Consider the following 23,964-nt stretch of genomic DNA (forward strand, 5'->3'; position numbering starts at 1 on the left):
GACATACACACGCACACACACACACAGACATGCACAGACATTCACACACACACACACAGAGACATACACACGCACACACACACACAGACATGCACAGAGACATACACACACACAGACAGACACACACACACACGCACACACTCACACGCACAGACACACACACACACAGGGACAGACGCACACAGAGACAGACCCACACACACAGTCTCAGGGAGGAACGTGGTAAACGTCACACACAGCCAGGGGGGAGACAGACAGACAGACTCACACAGAGGGTCAGTGTGTGTGTGTGTGTGTGTGGGGGGGGGGGGTGTGTGTGGTCACTCACATGGGGGCGTAGCACATGCACAGGGTGACCAGGTATCCGTTGGAGAAGGCGAAGGCCACCATGAAGCCCAGGTACCAGGCGTCGTGGGGGAACAGCGTGGTCTGGTAGAGCCTCCCCTGCACGTTGCACAACACGAACAGCGGGATAAACGCCAGGCGGGCGATGGCCAGCAGCAGGACCAGGCCTCGCCGCCGCGGCTGAGAGACAACGACAACGACGACAACAACGGGTTAGCAGGCCCAGAGAACCACGGTGGCCAACTTCCTCGCTCCCGAAATACGGGCGGCAAATGGTGACGTCACCGCCCCGCTCCCCCACGGGACCTCACCCAGCCAGCGCCCACGTGCTCCCGCTCCACCAATGGCCTCTGTGTGGTGTGTGTGTGTCTGTGTATGTCTGTGTGTGTGTGCGCGTGTCTGTCGGAGTGTGTGTGTGTCCGTGTCTGTGTGTGTGTGCGCGTGTGTGTCTCTGTCTGTCGGTGCGTGTGTGTCTCTGTCTCTGTGTGTGGGTGTGTGTCTCTGTCTGTGTGTGTGTGTCCGTGTCTGTGTGTGTGCGTGTCTGTGTGTGTGTTTCTGTGTGTGTGTGTGTGTGCATGTCTGTCGGTGTGTGTGTGTGTGTGGGTGTGTGTGTGTGTGTGTGGGTGTGTGTGTGTGTGTGTGGGTGTGTGGTGTGTGTGGGTGTGTGTGTGTCTCTGTCTCTGTGTGTGTGCGCGTGCGTGTGTGTGCGTGTCTGTCGGTTGTGTGTGTGTCTCTGTCTCTGTGTGTGGGTGTGTGTGTCTCTGTCTGTGTGTGTGGGCGCGGGGCGGTGACGTCACCCTTTGTCCCTTATTCGGGAGCGAGGAAGTTGGCAACCCATACTAATACGGGGGATTCAGCCCAAAATACGGGACGTCCCGGCTAATACGGGACAGTTGGCCAAATCCTATCCCAGAACCCTCCACAACTCCTCCCCCCTCCTCCCCCCCCCCCCCCCCACCAAGTCCCACCCCACCCCCACCCACCTCTCAATCCCCCCCGAAACCACCCTCCATTTTAAGGTTCATTTCAATGTAGAAAATAGGTGCAGGAGGCCATTCGGCCCTTCGAGCCAGCACCGCCATTCAATACGATCACGGCTGATCATTCTCAATCAGTACCCCGGTGCCTGCTTTTTCCCCCCATATCCCTTGATTCCGTTAGCCCGAAGAGCTAAATCTAACTCTCCCTTGAAAACATCCAGTGAATCGGCCTCCGCTGCCCTCTGCGGCAGAGAATCCCACAGATTTGGAGGCCACTTAAAACTGAGGTGAGAAAGAACTTTTTCACCCAGAGAATCTGTGGCATTCTCTGCCACAGAGGGCAGTGGAGGCCAAGTCTCTGAATGCATTCAAGAGAGAGCTGGATAGAGCTCTTAAGGATAGCGGAGTCAGGGGGCACGGGGGAGAGGGCAGGAACGGGGTACTGATTGAGAATGATCAGCCATGATCACATTGAAGGGCGGTGCTGGATCGAAGGGCCGAATGGCCTCCTCCTGCACCTGTTGTCTATTGAAACGTCACCCATTCCTTCTCTCCAGAGACGCTGCCTGACCCGCTGAGTTACTCCAGAATTTTGTGTCAGTCTACTTTCGATTTTAACCAGCATTTCTTTCCCGACATAAAAAAAGTTTTTTTGGTGCCAGTAGGATTTGGGAGTATCTGTTCACGCCTCATGAATGAACAGGTACACAGAGTGTTACTGGAAAATTAAAACTCATTGTCCAGGATATTGTGTACTGTTGCGGTTGTCATGATACAGGATGTGGCTCCAGTGGAACTGGTCGAGCAAGATCCAACCTGGTTTACAGTCTAGGCATTTGGAAGTCACATAGACTGTTTACTAAACAGGGAGACAAAATCCAGAAATCGGACTTGCAAAGGGACTAGGCAGTGCAGCGTAGGTTCACCAGGTTAATCCCCGGGATGGCGGGGACTGCCGTACGTTGAAAGACCGGAGCGACTGGGCTTGTACACGCTGGAATTTAGAAGGATGAGAGGGGATCTTATTGAAACGTATAAGATCATTGCGTGCAGTTTTGGTCTCCTAATCTGAGGAAAGACATTCTTGCCATAGAGGGAGTACAGAGAAGGTTCACCAGATTGATCCCTGGGGATGCAGGACTTTCATATTAAGAAAGACTGGATAGACTCGGCTTGTACTCGCTGGAATTTAGAAGACTGAGGGGGATCTTATCGAAACTTACAAAATTCTTAAGGGGTTGGACAGGCTAGATGCAGGAAGATTGTTCCCGATGTTGGGGAAGTCCAGAACAAGGGGTCACACAGTTTAAGGATAAGGGGGAAGTCTTTTAGGACCGAGATGAGAAAGTTTTTTTTCACACAGAGAATGGTGAATCTGTGGAATTCTCTGCCACAGAAGGTAGTTGAGGCCAGTTCATTGGCTATATTTAAGAGGGGAGTTAGATGTGGCCCTTGTGGCTAAAGGGATCAGGGGGGTATGGAGAGAAGGCAGTCACGGGATATTGAGTTGGATGATCAGCCATGATCATATTGAATGGCGGTGCGTACAGGCTCGAAGGGCCGAATGGCCTACTCCTGCACCTATTTTCTATTGTTTCTATTATTAAGGGGTTGGACACGTTAGAGGCAGGAAACACGTTCCAATGTTGGGGGAGTCCAGAACCAGGGGCCACAGTTTAAGAATAAGGGGTTGGCCATTTAGAACGGAGATGAGGAAAAACTTTTTCAGTCAGAGAGTTGTGAATCTGTGGAATTCTCTGCCTCAGAAGGCAGTGGAGGCCAATTCTCTGAATGCATTCAAGAGAGAGCTGGATAGAGCTCTTAACGATAGTGGAGTCAGGGGGTATGGGGAGAAGGCAGGAACGGGGTACTGATGCTAGCATTTATTTGGAGGGGGCTTGCACACAAAAACAGGGATGTAATGCTGGGGGCTCTACAAGGCGCTGGTCGGGCCACATTTGGAGTAATTGTGAGCAGTTTTGGGCCTGTATTTGAGGAAGGATGTGCTGGCACTGGAGAGGGTCCAGAGGAGGTTTACGAGAACGATCCCAGGAATGAGTGGGTTTAACGTACGATGAGCGTTTGTGGGCACTGGGCCTGTACTCGCTGGAGTTTAGAAGGACGAGGGGGGACCTCATTGAAACGTACAGAACAGTGAGCGGCCTGGATAGAGTGGATGTGGAGAGGACGTTTCCACTGGTGGGAGAGTCTAGGACCAGAGGGCACAGCCTCAGAATTAAAGGACGTTCCTTTAGGAAGGAGATGAGGAGGAATTTCTTTAGTCAGGAGGGGAGAGGGGGGGGGAGGGAGAGAGAAGGGGAGAGAGGGGGAGGGAAGAGAGGGAGGAGGGAGAGAGGGAGAGAAGGGGGGAGAGAGGGAGGAGGGGAGAGTGGGGGATGGGAGAGAGAGGGAGAGAAGGGGGAGGGGAGGGGGGGAGAGAGAGGTGAGGAGGGAGAGAGGGGAGAGGGAGAGAAGGGGGAGAGAGGGAGAGAGGGGGAGAGAGAGGGAGAGAAGGGGGGAGAGAGGGAGGAGGGAGAGAGGGGGGAGGGAGAGAGGGAGAGAGGAGGGAGAGGGGAAGAAGTGGGAGGAGAGAGGTAGGAGGCAGAGAGGGGGGGAGAGGGAGGAGGGAGAGAGGGGGGGAGAGAGCGAAGGGGAGGGAAAGAGGGGAAGGTGAGATAGTGAGAAAAGGGGAGAGAGGGAGAAAAGGGGGGAGGGAGAGAAGGGGAGAGGGATGGAAAGAAGAGGGGAGGGTGGGGAAGAGAGAAGAGGGGAGAGGGAGAGAAGGGGGGGGAGGGAGAGAGGGAGGGAGGGAGGGAGAGTTGTAAACACTCACCCTCATGCAGATAGCAGTGAAACTACGCCCAAACCAATCCATGACGTTGAACAGCAGAAAACAAGCCACTGGAGTGAAGTATTCTTCTGCAGGGGCAAAGAAAGGAATCCTGGAGTCACACAGCCTGGAAACAGGCCCTTCGGCCCAACCTAGCCCCTCCGCCGGCCAACATGTCCCACCCACACTAGTCCCACCGGCCTGCGTTTGGCCCACATCCCTCCAAACCCGCCCAATCCATGTACCTGTCCAAATGCCACTTAAAACTGAGGTGAGAAGGAACTTTTTTCCACCCAGAGATTTGTGAATGTGCCTTCTCCCCATGCCCCCTGACTCCGCTATCCTTAAGAGCTCTATCCAGCTCTCTCTTGAATGCATTCAGAGAATTGGCCTCCACTGCCTTCTGAGGCAGAGAATTCCACAGATTCACAACACTCTGACTGAAAAAGTTTTTCCTCATCTCAGTTCTAAATGGCCTACCCCTTATTCTCAAACTGTGTGGCCCCTGGTTCTGGACTCCCCCAACATCGGGAACAATTTTCCTGCATCTAGCCTGTCATAGGAAACAGAAAATAGGTGCAGGAGGGAGGCCATTCGGCCCTTCGAGCCACACCAATCCTTTAAGAATGTTATATGTTTTCTATAAGATCCCCTCTCATCCTTCTAAATTCCAGTGTATACAAGGCCCAGTCGACCCGTTCTTTCATCGTACGTCGGTCCCGCCATCCCGGGGATTAACCTGGTAGAACCTACGCTGCACTGCCTCAATAGCAAGGATCTGTAGTTCAGGTCCTGTACAAGACCCCATCCAGTAACCCATTCCACAGGACGTGCGATCCGAAATGTAAACTCATCTTCCCAGTTCCCCGATCCCAGAGTTAATCCCAGTGAATCCCACATTTGCTGACTGCTGTACGGATTCAGTTTAGCTTAGAGATACAGCGCGGAAACAGGCCCTTCGGCCCACCGGGTCCGCGCCGACCAGCGATCCCCGCACACTGACACACACACACACTGGGCGGCACGGTGGCGCAGCGGTAGAGTTGCCGCCTTACAGCGAACGCAGCACCGGAGGTTCGATCCTGACCACGGGCGCCGTCTGTACGGAGTTTGTACGTTCTCCCTCGTGACCTGCGTGGGTTTTCTCCGAGATCTTCTTCGGTTTCCTCCCACGCTCCAAAGACGTGCGGGTTTGTAGCGGTAATTGGCTGGGCAAATGTGAGAATTGTCCCTAGTGTGTGTGTGTGTAGGATAGTGTTAGCGTGCGGGGATCGCTGGGCGGCGCGGGCCCGGTGGGCCGAAGGGCCTGTTTCCGCGCTGTATCTCTGGAACTAGACCCACAAACCCGTACGTCTTTGGTGGGAGGTCTCGGAGAAAGGGCGCGCAGGTCACGGGGAGAACGTACGTACAAACTCCGTACGGGCAGCGCCCGTGGTCGGGATGGAACCCGGGTCTCCGGGCGCTGTGAGGCAGCAGCTCTAGTTTGCCGGAGAAACTGCTGAGAATTCTGCCCCCCACACCCCTCGTACTCACTCCACGTCCCCTCCGTAGTGTGGGAGGCCACCCTTGGCAGTGATAGCCGGGAAGACGGAGAGGGTGACAGTGAACACCACGCAGACCGCAATGGCCATGATCCAGATCTAGAACGAGAAGAGAAACAGTGGGGTTAACGCACGATGAGCGTTTGTGGGCACTGGGCCTGTACTCGCTGGAGTTTAGAAGGACGAGGGGGGACCTCATTGAAACGTACAGAACAGTGAGCGGCCTGGATAGAGTGGATGTGGAGAGGATGTTTCCACCAGTGGGAGAGTCTAGGACCAGAGGGCACAGCCTCAGAATTAAAGGACGTTCCTTTTAGGAAGGAGATGAGGAGGAATTTCTTTAGTCAGAGGGTGGTGAATCTGTGGGATTCGTTGCCACAGACGGCTGTGGAGGCCACAAGTCAGTGGGTATATCTAAGGCAGAGATAGATAGATTGTTGATCAGTGCGGGTGTCAGGGGTTATGGGGAGAAGGCAGGAGAATGGGGTTAGGAGGGAGAGATAGACCAGCCACGATTGAATGGCGGAGTAGATTAGATGGGCCAAATGGCCTAATTCTGCTCCTATTACTTATGACAGGGTCTTTTAGACCTTAGTGATACAGTGTGGAAACAGGCCCTTCGGCCCAACATGCCCAATCTACACTAGTCCCACTGCCACCCCACACCGACCAACATGCCCCATCTACACTAGTCCCACCTGCCCACACCGACCAACATGCCCCATCTACACTAGTCCCACCTGCCCACACACCGACCAACATGCCCCATCTACACTAGTCCCCACCTGCCCACACCGACCAACATGCCCCATCGACACCAGTCCCACACCGACCAACATGCCCCATCTACACTAGTCCCACCTGCCCACACCGACCAACATGCCCCATCTACACTAGTCCCACCTGCCCACACCGACCAACATGCCCCATCTACACTAGTCCCACCTGCCCACACCGACCACCATGCCCCATCTACACTAGTCCCACCTGCCCACACCGACCAACATGCCCCATCTACACTAGTCCCCACCTGCCCACACCGACCAACATGCCCCATCTACACTAGTCCCACCTGCCCACACCGACCAACATGCCCCATCTACACTAGTCCCACCTGCCCGCGTTTGGCCCATATCCTCCAAACCCGTCCTATCCATGTACCCGTCTTAACAGTTTCGTAAACGTTGGGATAGTCCCAGCCTCAACTACCTCCTCCGGCAGTTCGTTCCGTACACCCACCACCCTCTGTGTGAAAAGTTCCCTCTCAGTTTTCTATTGAATATTTCCCCCCTCACCTTAAAATTATGCCCTCTGGCTCATACATCCCCTGCTCTGGGTAAAAGATTTACCCGATCTATTCCTCTCAGTATCTTGTACAGCTTTACAGTTTACAGTGATACAGCGAGGAAACAGGCCCTTCGGCCCACCGGGTCCGCGCCGACCAGCGATCCCCGCACATTAGACAATAGACGCAGGAGGAGGCCATTCGGCCCTTCGAGCCACCACCGCCATTCAATGTGATCATGGCTGATCGTTCTCAATCAGTACCCCCGTTTCATGCCTTCTCCCAATACCCCCTGACTCCGCTATCCCTAAGAGCTCTATCTAATTAGCATTGGCACTATCCTACACACACTAGGGACAATTTACACACACACACACACCAAGCCAATTAACCTACATACCTGCACGTCTTTGGAGTGTGGGAGGAAACCGAAGATCTCGGAGAAAAACCCACGCAGGTCACGGGGAGAACGTACAAACTCCGTACAGACGGCGCCCGTGGCTGGGATGGAACCCGGGTCTCTGGCGCCGTGAGGCAGCAGTTCTACCGGCTGCGCCATGTTGGAGTGAAAGTCCTCCACCTTGCTGAATACTTTGACAACGTCCGAGCTCTTGTTTGCTCCGTCTTTGCTAAACTCCAAACTCTCCAGGGCAATGCCTCCTTTCTCCTCTCTTCCATTCATCTGCTCCTCTGTGCAAATGAAATGGGGAAGGAGCCGTCAAAACACAGCAGAGACGTAGCATAGAAACATAGAAAATAGGTGCAGGAGGAGGCCATTCGGCCCTTCGAGCCTGTACGCACCCACCATTCAATATGATCATCGCTGATCATCCAGCTCAGTATCCCGTACCTGCCTTCTCTCCATACCCCCTGATCCCCTTTAGCCACAAGGGCCACATCTAACTCCCTCTTAAATATAGCCAATGAACTGGCCTCAACTACCTTCTGTGGCAGAGAATTCCACAGACTCACCACTCTCTGTGTGAAGAAATGTTTTCTCATCTCGGTCCTAAAAGACTTCCCCCTTATCCTTAAGCTGTGACCCCTAGTTTCTGGACTTCCCCAACATCGGGAACAATCTTCCCGCATCTAGCCTGTCCAACCCCTTAAGAATTTTGTAAGTTTCTATAAGATCCCCCCTCAGTCTTCTAAATTCCAGCGAGTACAAGCCGAGTCTATCCAGTCTTTCTTCATATGAAAGTCCCTGCCATCCCAGGGATCAATCTGGTGAACCTTCTCTGTACTCCCTCTATGGCAAGAATGTCTTTCCTCAGATTAGGAGACCAAAACTGTACACAATACTCCAGGTGCGGTCTCACCAAGGCCCTTAGCGTGGAAACACAGCGTGGAAACAGGCCCCTCGGCCCAACTTGCCCACACCGGCCAACATGTCCCAGCTACACTAGACCCACCTGCCCGCGTTTGGCCCATCTTCCCCCCCCAAACCCTTCACACCCGTGTAACTTAAGTTTAGTTCAGAGATACAGTGCGGAAACAGGCCCTTCGGCCCACCGAGTCCGCGCCGACCAGCGATCCCCGCACACTAACACTATCCCACACACACTAGGGACAATTTCAATTGATACCGAAGCCAATTAGCCGACAAACCAGCACGTCTTTGTGGAGTGTGGGAGGAAAACCGGAGCGCCCGGAGAAAACCCACGCAGGTCACGGGGAGAACGTGCAAACTCCGTACAGACAGCGCCCGTGGCTGGGATCGAACCCGGGTCTCTGGCGCCGTGAGGCAGCAGCTCTACCCGCTGCGCCACCGTGCCTCTGTAAATTGTTCCCTAGAGCGCAGGGAGTGGATGGGAAAGTGGGAGGACGTCGAGCAGGTGTGAACGGGTGTTAAAATAGTCGTGGGCTCGATGGGCCGAAGGGCCATGCTTTTCAATCAATCTCACGTTGCCAGGAGCAAGGATAGGAGTTCCAGTTTGGTCCATTGTCACGTGTACCGAGGTACAGTGAAAAGCTTTCGTGTTGCGCGCTAACCGGTCAGCGGAAAGACAGCACACGATTACAATCGAGCCGTCCACAGTGAACAGATACAGGATAAAGGGAATAACGTTTAGTGCGAGGTAAAGTCCGATCAAGGATAGTCCGAGGGTCTCCAGTGAGGGAGACGGGAGGTCAGGACCGCTCTCTAGTTGGTGAGAGGACGGTTCAGTTGCCTGATAACAGCCGAGAAGAAACTGCCCCTGAATCTGGAGGTCTGCGTCTCCACACTTCTGTACCTCTTGCCCCGATGGGAGAGGGGAGGAGAGGGGGTGGCCGGGGGGTGAGACTGGTCCTTGATGATGCTGCTGGCCTTGCCGAGGCAGCGTGAGGTGTAGATGGAGGCGGTAGAAGGGAGGTTGGTTTGTTTGTGCGTGCGTGACGGTGAAGAAAGCGAATGGTATGTTGGCATTCATAGCGATGGGATTTGAGTATAGGAGCAGGGAGGATCTGCTACAGTTGTACAGGGCATTGGTGAGACTGCACCTGGAGTATTGCGTACAGTTTTGGTCTCCTAATCTGAGGAAAGACATTCTTGCCATAGAGGGAGTACAGAGAAGGTTCACCAGATTGATCCCTGGGATGGCAGGACTTTCATATGAAGAAAGACTGGATAGACTCGGCTTGTACTCACTGGAATTTAGAAGATTGAGGGGGGATCTTATAGAAACTTACAAAATTCTTAAGGGGTTGGACAGGCTAGATGCGGGAAGATTGTTCCCGATGTTGGGGAAGTCCAGAACAAGGGGTCACACAGTTTAAGGATAAGGGGGAAGTCTTTTAGGACCGAGATGAGAAAGTTTTTTTTCACACAGAGAGTTGTGAATCTGTGGAATTCTCTGCCACAGAAGGTAGTTGAGGCCAGTTCATCGGCTATATTTAAGAGGGAGTTAGATGTGGCCCTTGTGGCTAAAGGGATCAGGGGGTATGGAGAGAAGGCAGGTACGGGATACTGAGTCGGATGATCAGCCATGATCATATTGAATGGCGGTGCGTACAGGCTCGAAGGGCCGAATGGCCTACTCCTGCACCTATTTTCTATGTTTCTATGTTTCTATGTGACGGTCTGGGCTGCTGGCCTTGCCGAGGCAGCGTGAGGTGTAGATGGAGGCGGTGGGAAGGGAGGTCGGTTTGTTTGTGCGTACATGCGTGACGGTCTGGGCCTGCGTCCACAATTCGCTGCGGTTTGTCGCGGGTCTCGTACGGAGGTGATCCCAAAACCGTGCCGCGATGCGTGGCGATGAGACGCTTTGAGGGAGGAGGGCAGGGGAGAGGGGGCAGGGAGCGAGAGAAAAAACGACACTCACTGTGACCAAGTAACTCCGCGTTACATTCCGTCTCAGCGCGCGGCTGCCGACCCTTACTGAAGTGATACTTTGCAAAGTCCTGCAGCACAAACAGGGAACAAGGGCGAGATTTTTTGGGGGAAAGATTTGTCATTCAACGTCAAGTAAAAAAATATATAACAAAAAACTTTACTCCAACTTTACAGAATAGTGAGCGGCCTGGATAGAGAGGACGTGGAGAGGATGTTTCCACTAGTGGGAGAGTCTAGGACCAGAGGGCACAGCCTCAGAATTAAAGGACGTTCCTTTTCGGAAGGAGATGAGGAGGAATTTCTTTAGCCAGAGGGTGGTGAATCTGTGGGATTCTTTGCCACAGACGGCTGTGGAGGCCACAAGTCAGTGGATGTTTCTAAGGCAGAGATAGACAGATTCTTGATTGGTGCGGGTGTCAGGGGTTAAGGGGAGAAGGGAGGAGAATGGGGTTAGGAGGGAGAGATAGATCGGCCATGATGGAATGGCGGAGTAGGCCGAACGGCCTAATCCAGCTCCTATCACGTACGGACCAGTGGGAAAGGGGTGATCGACGGTGGACATGGGCTCGGTGGAACGTTCTGAGAGAGAGCAGCAGAGGAAGAAGGTAGACGCACAAAACGCTGGAGGGTCTCGGCGGGAACATCTCTGGAGAGAAGGAATGGGCGACGTTTCGGGTCGAGACCCTTCTTCGGGATGGTTCAACTCACCAGTTGAGGGAGGATGTAATATAACACCATAGTCAGCAAGACCACCAGACAAGGGGTGATAAAATACCCCAGGGCCATCAGGTCCTCATCTGACCCACCTGTACAGAACAACAACATGCATTTGTATAGTGCCTTGGAGTCATCGAGTCAACATGCCCCTTCTACACTAGTCCCACCCGCCCACACCGACCAACATGCCCCATCTACACTAGTCCCACCTGCCCACACACCGACCAACATGCCCCGTCTACACTAGTCCCACCTTTGCCCACACCGACCAACATGCCCCATCTACACTAGTCCCACCTGCCCACACCGACCAACATGCCCCATCTACACTAGTCCCACCTTTGCCCACACCGACCAACATGCCCCATCTACACTAGTCCCACCTTTGCCCACACCGACCAACATGCCCCATCCACACTAGTCCCACCTTTGCCCACACCGACCAACATGCCCATCTACACTAGTCCCACCTTTGCCCACACCGACCAACATGCCTCATCTACACTAGTCCCACCTGCCCACACCGACCAACATGCCCCATCTACACTAGTCCCACCTGCCCGCGTTTGGCCCATATACCTCAAAGTGAGCGGCCTGGATAGAGTGGATGTGGAGAGGATGTTTCCACTAGTGGGAGAGTCTAGGACCAGAGGGCACAGCCTCAGGATTAAAGAACGTTCCTTTAGGAAGGAGATGAGGAGGAATTTCTTCAGCCAGAGGGTGGTGAATCTGTGGGATTCTTTGCCACAGACGGCTGTGGAGGCCACAAGTCAGTGGATATTTTTAAAGCAGAGATAGATAGATTGTTGATCAGTGCGGGTGTCAAGGGGTTATGGGGAGAAGGCAGGAGAATGGGGTTGGGAGGGAGAGATAGACCAGCCGTGATTGAATGGCAGTCGACTCGATGGGCCGAATGGCCTGATTTTGCTCTCAGTAGAACTCATGAAACCCACGCCGTCACAGCGAGAACGTGCAAACTCCACACACGCACGCACACACATACACACACTCACACGCACTCACACACACACACATTCTCACACACACACACAGCACTAAAAAGGTCAGGAATCGAATCCGAGTCTCTGGAGCCGTGAGGCAGCAGCTCAAGAAACATTTTAAAAATAGGTGCAGGAGGAGGCCATTCGGCCCTTCGAGCCAGCACCGCCATTCAATGTGATCGTGGCTGGTCATCCACAATCAGTAACCCATTCAATAGACAATAGACACAGGAGAAGGCCATTCGGCCCTTCGAGCCAGCACCGCCATTCAATGTGATCATGGCTGATCGTCCACAATCAGTACCCCGTTCCTGCCTTCTCCCCATACCCCCTGACTCCGCTATCTTTAAGAGCTCTATCCAGCTCTCTCTTGAAAGCATCCAGAGAATTGGCCTCCAATGCCTTCTGAGGCAGTGAATCCAGATTCACAACTCTCTGACTGAAAAAGGTTTTTCCTTATCTCCGTTCTAAATGGCCGACCCCTTATTCTTAAACTGTGTGTGGCCCCTGGTTCTGGACTCCCCCCAACATCGGGAACATGTTTCCTGCCCTCAACGTGTCCAATCCCTTAATAATCTTATATGGTTTCGATAAGATCCCCTCCCATCCTTCTAAATCCCAGCGTGTGCAAGCCCAATCGCTCCTGCTTATCCTTGATTCCGTTAGCCCCTAAGAGCTAAATCTATCTCTCTCTCTCTTGAGGTAGATTCGCCTCTCCTCCAGTCTCGCCAGCCTCCGCGTTCCAAGAAGGGGAAGGGCCTTTATCCCTGGTGCAGGGGAAGGAGATGGAGAGGGAATATCAACGTACATATCTTGGCGAAAATGGAGGCCATGGCAGCAAAGGTCCCGGCCACCCCCTGTCCACTCATGAAGACACAGCTGTATTTCGATGGCAGCAGCCCGATTAATCCGAACAGACTTCCCTGCAGGACCGCTCCAAACGCTGGGGAGGAAAGAGGAGACACGTCAGTCACTGAAAGGAAGCATGCAGGTACAGCGGGCAGTGAAGAAAACCAATGGAATGTTGGCCTTCATAACAAGAGGAGTTGAGTATAGGAGCAAAGAGGTCCTTCTGCAGTTGTACAGGGCCCTGGTGAGACCGCACCTGGAGTACTGTGTGCAGTTTTGGTCTCCAAATTTGAGGAAGGATATTCTTGCTATTGAGGGCGTGCAGCGTAGGTTTACTAGGTTAATTCCCGGAATGGCGGGACTATCATATGTTGAAAGACTGGAGCGACTAGGCTTGTATACACTGGAATTTAGAAGGATGAGAGGAGATCTTATCGAAACGTATAAGATTATTAAGGGGTTGAGGCAGGGAACATGTTCCCAATGTTGGGGGAGTCCAGAACAAGGGGCCACAGTTTAAGAATAAGGGGTAGGCCATTTCGAAACGTATAAGATTATTAAGGGGTTGAACGGAGAGATGAGGAAGAACTTTTTCAGTCAGAGAGTGGTGAAGGTATGTTGAAAGACTAGGCTTGTATACATTGGAATTTAGAAGGACGAGAGGGGATCTTATCGAAACGTATAAGATTATTAAGGGGTTGGACACGTTAGAGGCAGGAAACATGTTCCCAATGTTGGGGGAGTCCAGAACCAGGGGCCACACACAGTTTAAGAATAAGGGGTCGGCCATTTAGAACGGAGATGAGGAAAAACTTTTTCAGTTGTGAATCTGTGGAATTCTCTGCCTCAGAAGGCAGCGGAGGCCAATTCTCTGAAATGCATTCAAGAGAGAGCTGGATAGAGCTCTTAAAGATAGCGGAGTCAGGGGGTATAGGGAGAGGGCAGGAAACGGGGTACTGATTGTGGATGATCAGCCATGATCACATTGAATGGCGGTGCGTACAGGCTCGAAGGGCCGAATGGCCTCCTCCTGCACCTATTGTCTATTGTCACTAGAGATGGAGTGGGGGGGAGGGGAAGGGGGAGGGAAGTGGGGGGAGGGGACAGGGGGGGGAAGAGGGGAGGAGAGGGTGTTGCACTAATGGAGGTTTGGGCCCAACAGGTCCACTTGGTCTAGTTAAGAGCTAAATATAACTCCCTCTCTCCTGAAAACATCCAGTGAATCGGCCTCCACTGCCTTCTGTGGCAGAGAATTCTGCCACTAAAAAAATCCCCATAGAAAACAGGTGCCGGTGGAGGCCATTCGGCCCTTCCAGCCAGCACCGCCATTCAATATAATCATGGCTGATCAACCACAATCAGTACCCCGTTCCTGCTTTCTCCCCGCATCCCTTGATTCCGTTAGCCCCAAGAGCTAAATCTATCTAACTCTCTTGAAAACATCCAATGAATTGGCCTCCACTGCCTTCTGAGGCAGAGAATCCCACAGATTCACAACTCTCTGGGTGAAAAAGTTTTTCCTCGTCTCAGTCCTAAATGACCGACCCCTTATTCATAAACTGTGGCCCCTGGTTCTGGACTCCCCCAACATAGGGAACATTTTTCCTGCATCCAGCCTGTCCAATCCTTTAAGAATTTTATGTGTTTCTGTAAAATCACCTCTCGTCCTTCTAAATTCCAGCGAATACAAGCCCGGTCGACCCATTCTTTCATCGTACGTTAGTCCGGCCATCCCGGGGATTAACCTGGTGTACCTACGCTGCACTCCCTCAATAGCAAGGACGTCCTTCCTCAAATTAGGAGACCAAAACTCCAGGTGTGGTCTCACCAGAGAAGCATAGAAAATAGGTGCAGGAGGAGGCTATTCGGCCCTTCGAGCCAGCACCGCCATTCATTGTGATCATGGCTGATCGTCCACAATCAGTAACCCGAGCCTGCCTTCTCCCCATATCCCTTGATTCCACCAGCCCCCAGAGCTCTATCTAACTCTCTCTTAAATCCATCCAGTGATTTGGCCAGGGCCCTGTACAACTGCAGTAGGACCACCTTGCACCCAAGCTCATAGATACTCACAGTTAATGAACCAAATGACGGACATTGTGGTCACGAAGAAGTTTAGAGGCTGCATCGGCAGTTTCACCATGACCGCGGTCACCAGAAACAGGATAAAAATCCCAAACAGGCTGCCAGCAATCCGCAGTTTCTCCGAGATCCTTCGGGGCGAGAAAGAAAAAAAAAAGATGGCCGTCAAAACAGCTGGATAAGGTAGGTGGTGCAGCGGGTCGAGCTGCTGCCTCACGGCGCCAGAGACCCGGGTTCCATCCCGTCTACGGGTGAATTTAGAAGGATGAGAGGGGATCTGGTTAATTCCCGGAATTCCCGGAATGGCGGGACTGTCGTATGTTGAAAGACTGGAGCGATTGGGCTTGTATACACTGGAATTTAGAAGGATGAGGGGGGATCTTATTGAAACATATAAGATAATTAGGGGATTGGACACATTAGAGGCAGGAAACATGTTCCCAATGTTGGGGGAGTCCAGAACAAGGGGCCACAGTTTAAGAATAAGGGGTAGGCCATTTAGAACGGAGATGAGGAAGAACTTTTTCAGTCAGAGAGTGGTGAAGGTGTGGAATTCTCTGCCTCAGAAGGCAGTGGAGGCCGGTTCGTTGGATGCTTTCAAGAGAGAGCTGGATAGAGCTCTTCAGGATAGCGGAGTGAGGGGGTATGGGGAGAAGGCAGGAACGGGGTACTGATTGAGAGTGATCAGCCATGATCGCATTGAATGGCTGTGCGTACAGGCTCGAAGGGCTGAATGGCCTACTCCTGCACCTATTGTCTATTGTCTATTGTCTATTGTCTATCTTATTGAAAGACTGGTGTTTTTTAATAGTGTGTTTGTAATTAATAAAGTGTTGATCAACGATAGAGAACTTTTTGTTGTCGATAGGATGATGAGAGGGGATCTTATCGAAACGTATAAGATTATTTAGGGGTTGGACCCGCTAGAGGCAGGAAACATGTTCCCAATGTCGGGGGAGTCCCGAACCAGGGGCCACAGTTTAAGAGTAAGGGGTAGGCCATTTAGAACGGAGATGAGGACATTTTTTTTTCACTCAGAGAGTTGTGAATCTGTGGAATTCTCTGCCACAGAAGGCAGTGGAGGCCAATTTAGAAGGATGAGAGGAGATCTTATCGAAACGTATAAGATTATTAAGGGATTGGACACGTTAGAGGCAGGAAACATGTTCCCAATGTCGGGGGAGTCCAGAACCAGGGGCTACGCAGTTTAAGAACAAGGGGTCGGCCATTTGGAACGGAGACGAGGAAAATAAATTTCACTCAGAGAGTTGTGAATTTGTGGAATTCTCTGCCTCAGAGGGCAGTGGAGGCCAATTCTCTGGATGCTTTCAAGAGAGAGCTAGATAGAGCTCTTAATGATAGCGGAGTCAGGGGGTATGGGGAGAAGGCAGGAACGGGGTACTGATTGTGGACGGTCAGCCATGATCACATTGAATGGCGGTCAGTGCTGGCTCGAAGGGCCGAATGGCCTCCTCCTGCACATATTATTGTCTATTGTCCGTCTGTACGGAGTTTGTACGTTCTCCCCGTGACCTGCGTGGGTTTTCTCCGAGATCTTCGGTTTCCTCCCACGCTCCAAAGACGTGCGGGTTTGTAGGTTAATTGGCCAGGTATAAATGTTAAAAAATTGTCCCCAGTGTGTGTGTGTGTGTAGGATAGTGTTAGTGTGCGGGGATCGCTGGTCGGCGCGGACTCGGTGGGCCGAAGGGCCTGTTTCCGCGCTGTATCTCTGAACTAAAGTGGTCATAGAAACATAGAAACATAGAAAATAGGTGCAGGAGTAGGCCATTCGGCCCTTCGAGCCTGCACCGCCATTCAATATGATCATGGCTGATCATTCAGCTCAGTAGCCTGTACCTGCCTTCTCTCCATACCCCCTGATCCCTTTAGCAAAAAGGGCCACATCTAACTCCCTCTTAAATATAGCCAATGAACTGGCCTCAACTACCTTCAGTGGCAGAGAATTCCACAGACTCACCACTCTCTGTGTGAAGAAATGTTTTCTCATCTCGGTCCTAAAAGACTTCCCCCTTATCCTTAAGCTGTGACCCCTGGTTCTGGACTCCCCCAACATCGGGAACAATCTTCCCGCATCTAGCCTCTCCAACCCCTTAAGAATTTTATATGTTTCTATAAGATCCCCCCTCAGTCTTCTAAATTCCAGCGAGTACAAGCCCAGTCTATCTAGTCTTTCCTCATATGTAAGTCCCGCCATCCCAGGGATCAATCTGGTGAACCTTCTCTGTACTCCCTCTAAGGCAAGAACGTCTTTCCTCAGGTTAGGAGACCAAAACTGCACACAATACTCCAGGTGCGGTCTCACCAAGGCCCTGTACAACTGCAGCAGAACCTCCCTGCTCCTAAACTCAAATCCTCTTGCTATGAATGCCAACATACCATTCGCTGCTATGAATGCCAACATACCATGGTCAAGAAGGCCCCAAACACTAACACTATCCCACACACACTAGGGACAATTATCAATTTAACCAAAGCCAGTCAACCTACAAACCCGCACGTCTTTGGAGTGTGGGAGGAAACCGGAGCGCCCGGAGAAAACCCACGCAGGTCACGGGGAGAACGTACAAACTCCGTACAGACGGCGCCCGCGGTCGGGATGGAACCCGGGTCTCTGGCGCCGTGAGGCAGCGACTCTGAGGAGGGGGGGGGGGGGGATGCCTTACCTGGGGTAGAGGATCGAGTTGAGGCAGGTGAACAGCAGAAGGGGTAGCATTGACAACAGCGTCATCCAATTCGCGAAGTGCCAGGGATCCTCGACATTCCCAGTGGCATTCCCAGACACTGAGGCGTTCGCAGTGAGATGCTTCTCGAAATACTGCAACGACAATGAACCAGAGGCTAGACTTCAGTGCGCCGGAGTGGCTCAACGGGACAGGCAGCATCCCTGGGGAGAAGGATCGGGAGACGTTTCTGGCCGAGACCCTTCTTCAGACCCCACCCGAAACGTCACCCGTTCCTTCTCTCCAGAGACGCTGCCCGTCCCGCCGAGTTACTCCAGCACGTTTGTGCCTATCTTCGGCTTAAACCAGCATCTGCAGTTCCTTCCTGCACAAACGTCAACCCACTCGTTGTCTGGGACCATTCTGGTAAACATCGTCTGGCAGTTCTTTACTGAACAGAAGTACTGCAGTACTTGGCAGTACTTTACTGAAGAACGACACGAAATGTCTGGAGTAAGAAGTGGTCACGTTGACACAGTGGGTAGTGCTGCTGCCTCACAGCGCCGGAGACCCGGGTTCCATCCCGACTACGGGCGCCGTCTGTACGGAGTTTGTACGTTCTCCCCGTGACCTGCGTGGGTTTTCTCCGGGCGCTCCGGTTTCCTCCCACACTCCAAAGAATGAAAAGACCGGGCTTGTATTCACTGGAGTTTAGGAGGATGAGAGGGGGGGATCTTATAGAGACGTATAAAATTATAAAAGGACTGGACAAGCTAGATGCAGGAAAAATGTTCCCAATGTTGGGCGAGTCCAGAACCAGGGGCCACACACACACACAGTCTAAGAATAAAGGGGAGGCCATTTAAAACTGAGGTGAGAAGAAACTATTTCACCCAGAGAGTTGTGGATTTGTGGAATTAATTCTCTGCCACAGAGGGCAGTGGAGGCCGATTCACTGGATGAATTTAAAAGCGAGTTAGATAGAGCTCTAGGGGCTAGTGGAATCAAGGGATATGTGGAGAAGGCAGGCACGGGTTACTGATTGTGGACGATCAGCCGTGATCACAATGAATGGCGGTGCGTACAGGCTCGAAGGGCCGAATGGCCTCCTCCTGCACCAATCTTCTATGTTTCTATCTTCAGTTTCCTCCCACACTCCAAAGACGTGCGGGTTTGTAGGTTAATTGGCTTGGATTTGTGTAGATTGTCCCCAGTGTGTGTGTGTGTGTGTGTGAGTGAGCATTGTGTTAGTGTGCAGGGATCGCTGGTCGGCACGGACTCGGTGGGCCGAAGGGCCTCTTTCCACGTCGTATCTCCAAACCAAGCTCAACTCAGCGGGTCAGGCAGCGTCTCTGGAGAAAAGGAATGGGTGACGTTTCGGGTCGAGACCCTTATTTCGGGCCCAGCCCCCTCAACCCCCCCCCCCCTCCTTTTTGTCCTTCCCTCTCCCCCCCACCTCCGCCATTCCCAGCCACGGTTACTCACGGGAATAGCGGTAATAAAGAAATTCCATGGCAGCAGAGTTCCCAATCCGAGGACGAAAAAAATGATCCGTACGAAAAAGAACCTAGACAACGGCAGACGGAACAATTAGCTGCCTCACGGCGCCAGAGACCCAGGTTCCATCCCGACCACGGGCGCCGTCTGTACGGAGTTTGCACGTTCTCCCCCTGTACGTGACCCGCCCGGGATTTCTCCGGGCGCTCCGGTTTCCTCCCACGCTCCAAAGACGTGCGGGCAGTGAAGAAAGCCAATGGAATGTTGGCCTTCGTGACAAGAGGAGTCGAGTATAGGAGCAAAGAGGTTCTTCTGCAGTTGTACAGGGCCCTAGTGAGACCACACCTGGAGTACTGTGTGCAGTTTTGGTCTCCAAATTTGAGGAAGGATATTCTTGCTATTGAGGGCGTGCAGCGTAGGTTTACTAGGTTAATTCCCGGGATGGCGGGACTGTCATATGTTGAAAGACTGGAGCGACTAGGCTTGTATACACTGGAATTTAGACGGATGAGAGGGGATCTTATTGAAACATATAAGACAATTAAGGGATTGGACACGCTAGAGGCAGGAAACATGTTCCCGATGTTGGGGGAGTCCAGAACCAGGGGCCACACCAGTTTAAGAATAAGGGGCAGGCCATTTAGAACGGAGATGAGGAAAAACTTTTCCAGTCAGAGAGTTGTGAATCTGTGGAATTCTCTGCCTCAGAAGGCAGTGGAGGCCAATTCTCTGAATGCATTCAAGAGAGAGCTGGATAGAGCTCTTAAGGATAGCGGAGTCAGGGGGTATGGGGAGAAGGCAGGAACGGGGTAGTGATTGAGAATGATCAGCCATGATCACGGTGAATGGCAGTGCTGGCTCGAAGGGCCGAATGGCCTCCTCCTACACCTGTTGTCTATTAATGACGTACAAGTTTGTAGGGCTAATTGGCTTCGGTAAAATTTGTACGTTGTTCCAAGTTTGTGTGTGTGTGTGGGATAGTGTTAGTGTGCCGGGATCGCTGGTCGGCACGGACTCGGTGGGCCGAAGGGCCTGTTTCCGCGCCGTATCTCTAAACTCTCTGCCTCTCATGATTCCACAAGCCTGTGTTTCGAGGGTGTGAGCTGCAGGGAGAGGTTGGGGCAGGCTGGGACTCTATTCCTTGGATCGCAGGAGGACGAGGGGCGATCTCGTAGGGGTGTACAAGATCAAGGAGAACAGATTTGGGCTAAAATGTTTTCTGTGCATTTAACCTGAACAGGGGAATCGAGAACCAGGGGACATGGTGATACGGACAGGAGCAGAATCAGGCCATTCGGCCCATCGAGTCCACTCCGCCATTCAATCACGGCTGGTCTATCTCTCCCTCCTAACCCCATTCTCCTGCCTTCTCCCCATAACCCCTGACACCCGCACTGATCAACAATCTATCTATCTCTGCCTTAGATATACCCACTGACTTGTGGCTCCACAGCCGTCTGTGGCAAAGAATCCCACAGATTCACCACCCTCTGGCTAAAGAAATTCCTCCTCATCTCCTTCCTAAAGGAACGTCCTTTAATTCTGAGGCTGTGCCCTCTGGTCCTAGACTCTCCCACTCGTGGAAACATCCGCTCCACATCCACTCTATCCAGGCCGCTCACTGTTCTGTACGTTCCAATGAGGTCCCCCCTCGTCCTTCTAAACTCCAGCGAGTACAGGCCCAGTGCCCACAAACGCTCATCGTGCGTTAACCCACTCATTGCTGGGATCGTTCTCGTAAAACCTCCTCTGGACCTTCTCCAGAGCCAGCACGCCCTTCCTCAGATACGGGGAAGGGGGGTGGAGAGGAATCTCTAAACCAAAATGGCGGCTGGGTGGGCGCAGCGGTAGTTACTGGCTAACAGCGCCAGAGAAGGGAGGGGAGGGGAAGGTGGTGTATACCATGGAGATCAGGATTGGCGTAGACCGGGGAGCATCATGGCCAGCAAGGCGAAGGGCCTGTTTCCGTGCTGTACGCCCTCCACCCTCCCCCACACAAAGGCCACACAGCGTCACGAATCACACACACACCCCCACACATACAAACACACACCCCCACATACACATACTCACACACGCATACACACACACCCCCCCACACACGCACGCCTACACACACGCACCCCACACACACTCTCACATACACACACCCCACACACGCACGCCTACACACACGCACCCCACACACACACTCTCACATACACACACACCCCACACACACGCGGGCATACGCACACACGCATACACACACGCATACACACACACACCATGCATACACACACACACATGCATACACACACACACATGCTACACACGCACACGCATACACGCACGCACACACCCACACACGTATGCACGCACGCACACACACCCCACACACACACGTATGCACGCACACACACCCCCCACATACACATCACATACACATCACATACACAAACACCCCCCCCCTCCCCACACGTCGGCAACACCAGTAACGCTTTACTTGTCTTCAGGGCTCTGCTTCACATCCATCGTCCGTGGCCAGGGGATCAGTACAGCAGCTGCAGGGGGGAGGAGAGAGAGAGAGGAGAGAGAGAGAGAGAGAGAGACGGGGCAAGGTGAACAGAGGCCTCATCACATCCCCACAGACCACAGCTCAATACCAACCTACGACGCTGTGTGTGTGTGTGTGTGTCTGTGTGTGTGTGTGTGTGTATGTGTGTGTGTGCCGGTGCATCTGAGTGTCTGTTTGTGTGTCTGCACGTGTGTGTGTGTGTGTGTGTGTGTGTGTGTGTGTGTATGTGTGTGTGTGTGTGTCTCTGCGTGTGTGTGTCTGCGCACTGATCAACAATCTATCTATCCCCCGGCCTTAAATATACCCCACTGACTTGTGGGCCTCCACAGCCGTCTGTGGCAAAGAATCCACAGATTCACCGCCCTCTGGCTAAAGAAATTCCTCCTCATCTCCTTCCTAAAGGAACGCCCTTTAATTCTGAGGGCTGTGCCCTCTGGTCCTAGACTCTCCCGCCAGTGGAAAACATCCTCTCCACATCCACTCTATCCAGGCCGCTCACTGTTTCTGTACGTTTCAATGAGGTCCCCCCTCGTCCTTCTAAACTCCAGCGAGTGCAGGCCCAGTGCCCACAAACGCTCATCATACGTTAACCAAGATAGACACAAAGAGGTGGAGTATCTCAGCGGGTCAGGCAGCATCTGTGGAGAACGTGGATAGGTGACGTTTCAGCTCTATGTGTCTATCTATTGTGTACAGTTTTGGTCTCCTAATTTGAGGAAGGAAGTCCTTGCTATTGAGGCAGTGCAGCGTAGGTTCACCAGGTTAATCCCCGGGATGGCGGGGACTGTCGTACGAGGAAAGATTGGAAAGACTGGGGCTTGTATTCACTGGAGTGCAGAAGGATGAGAGAGGATCTTATAGAGACGTATAAAATTATAAAAGGGACTGGACAAGCTAGATGCAGGAAAAATGTTCCCAATGTTGGGCGAGTCCAGAACCAGGGGCCACACACAGTCTAAGAATAAAGGGGAGGCCGTTAAAACTGAGGTGAGAAGGAACCTTTTCACCCAGAGAGTTGTGAATCTGTGTGGAATTAATTCTCTGCCACAGAAGGCAGTGGAGGCCGATTCATTGGATGGATTTAAGAGAGAGTTAGATAGAGCTCTAGGGGCTAGTGGAATCAGGGGGTATGGGGAGAAGGCAGGTTACTGATTGTGGACGGTCAAGCCGCGATCGCATTGAACGGCGGTGCGTACAGGCTCGAGGGGCCGAATGGCCTCCTCCTCCTGCACCGAGTGTCTGTTGATGTTTCTCGGTTACACTGGATACCACAGCAACAGGATATCTGATGCCACCATTACCGCATGTGTTCGATCTCACCGTGCTCCACATGCTTCCTGCTGTACGTAGAATGAACGTAGAATGAGTCGGGAGGGGAGGGGTGGGGATACAAGGCCAGGGGGGGTCTCGTCTCGTCTCCCAGTCCCACTAACCCCCCCACCCACCCCACCCCCAGCTCTCCCCCCCCCACCCCCCTCCCCACCACAACACCGTCTAACCTTTCAGCTGGGAGGACAAGGGAGGAGAGGGAGGGGAGGAGAGAATTAAACAAAGCCGCTTGTTGTGTGAATCGCACCAGGCACTGGGGAGGAGGGGAGAGAGAAAGGGGGGGTGAGAGAGAGGGGGGAGAGAGGAAGAGGAGAGAGAGGGGGGAGAGAGAGAGGGAGAGAGAGGGGGAGAGAGGGAGAGGAGAGGGAGAGAGAGAGGGGGAGAGAAAGGGGAAGAGAAAGGGGAAGAGAGAGGGGGAGAGAGAGGGGGAGAGAGAGGAGAGAGAGAAAGGGGGAGTGAAAGGGGAAGAGAGAGGGGGAGAGAGAGGGGGAGAGAGAGGAGAGAGAGAAAGGGGGGAGTGAAAGGGGAAGAGAGAGGGGAGACAGGAAGGGGAGAGAGAGGGGGGGAAGAGAGAGAGAGAGGAGGGGGGGAGAGAGAGGGGGAGAGAGGAGGGAGAAGGAGGGAGAGAGAGAGGGGGGAGAGAGAGAGGGGGAGAGAAGGGGGTTGAGAGGGGGAGAGAGAGAGGGAGAGAGAAAGGGGGGAGAGAGAGGGGGTAGAGAGAGAGAGGAGGGAGAAGAGGGGGGGGAGAGAGAGAGAGGGGGAAAGAGGAAGGGGAGAGGGGAAGGAAGACTCTGAGCAGGCTCGCTCCCCCTCCCCCCTCTCTCTCCCCCCTCTCCTACCCCCTCTCTCTCCCCCCTTGACCCTCACCTCCCCGGTCTGCCCATCAGGCCGGTCAGCCGAACACCATCGTCTCCCTACACACCACACACCCGCATGGAGTTCAAACAGGAGAGGAGA

The 23,964-nt window shown here is 53.0% G+C and overlaps 1 protein-coding gene across 1 annotated transcript; it reads right to left on the reverse strand.

The window, feature by feature from the left end:
* Nucleotides 1–324: 324 nt before the first annotated feature.
* LOC144609623 (equilibrative nucleoside transporter 2-like) lies at nt 325–21,668 on the reverse strand. Its single transcript, XM_078428120.1, is given in 12 exon segments — nt 325–525; nt 4,159–4,244; nt 5,689–5,719; nt 5,721–5,795; nt 7,562–7,671; nt 10,284–10,362; nt 11,003–11,100; nt 12,821–12,955; nt 14,935–15,074; nt 17,628–17,779; nt 19,110–19,191; nt 21,607–21,668. Coding segments are annotated over 12 exon segments (1,218 nt in total). The 5' UTR covers nt 21,636–21,668.
* Nucleotides 21,669–23,964: the final 2,296 nt, after the last annotated feature.

Source organism: Rhinoraja longicauda, chromosome 34 (genome assembly GCF_053455715.1).
Source record: "Rhinoraja longicauda isolate Sanriku21f chromosome 34, sRhiLon1.1, whole genome shotgun sequence".
Lineage (NCBI taxonomy): Eukaryota > Metazoa > Chordata > Chondrichthyes > Rajiformes > Arhynchobatidae > Rhinoraja > Rhinoraja longicauda.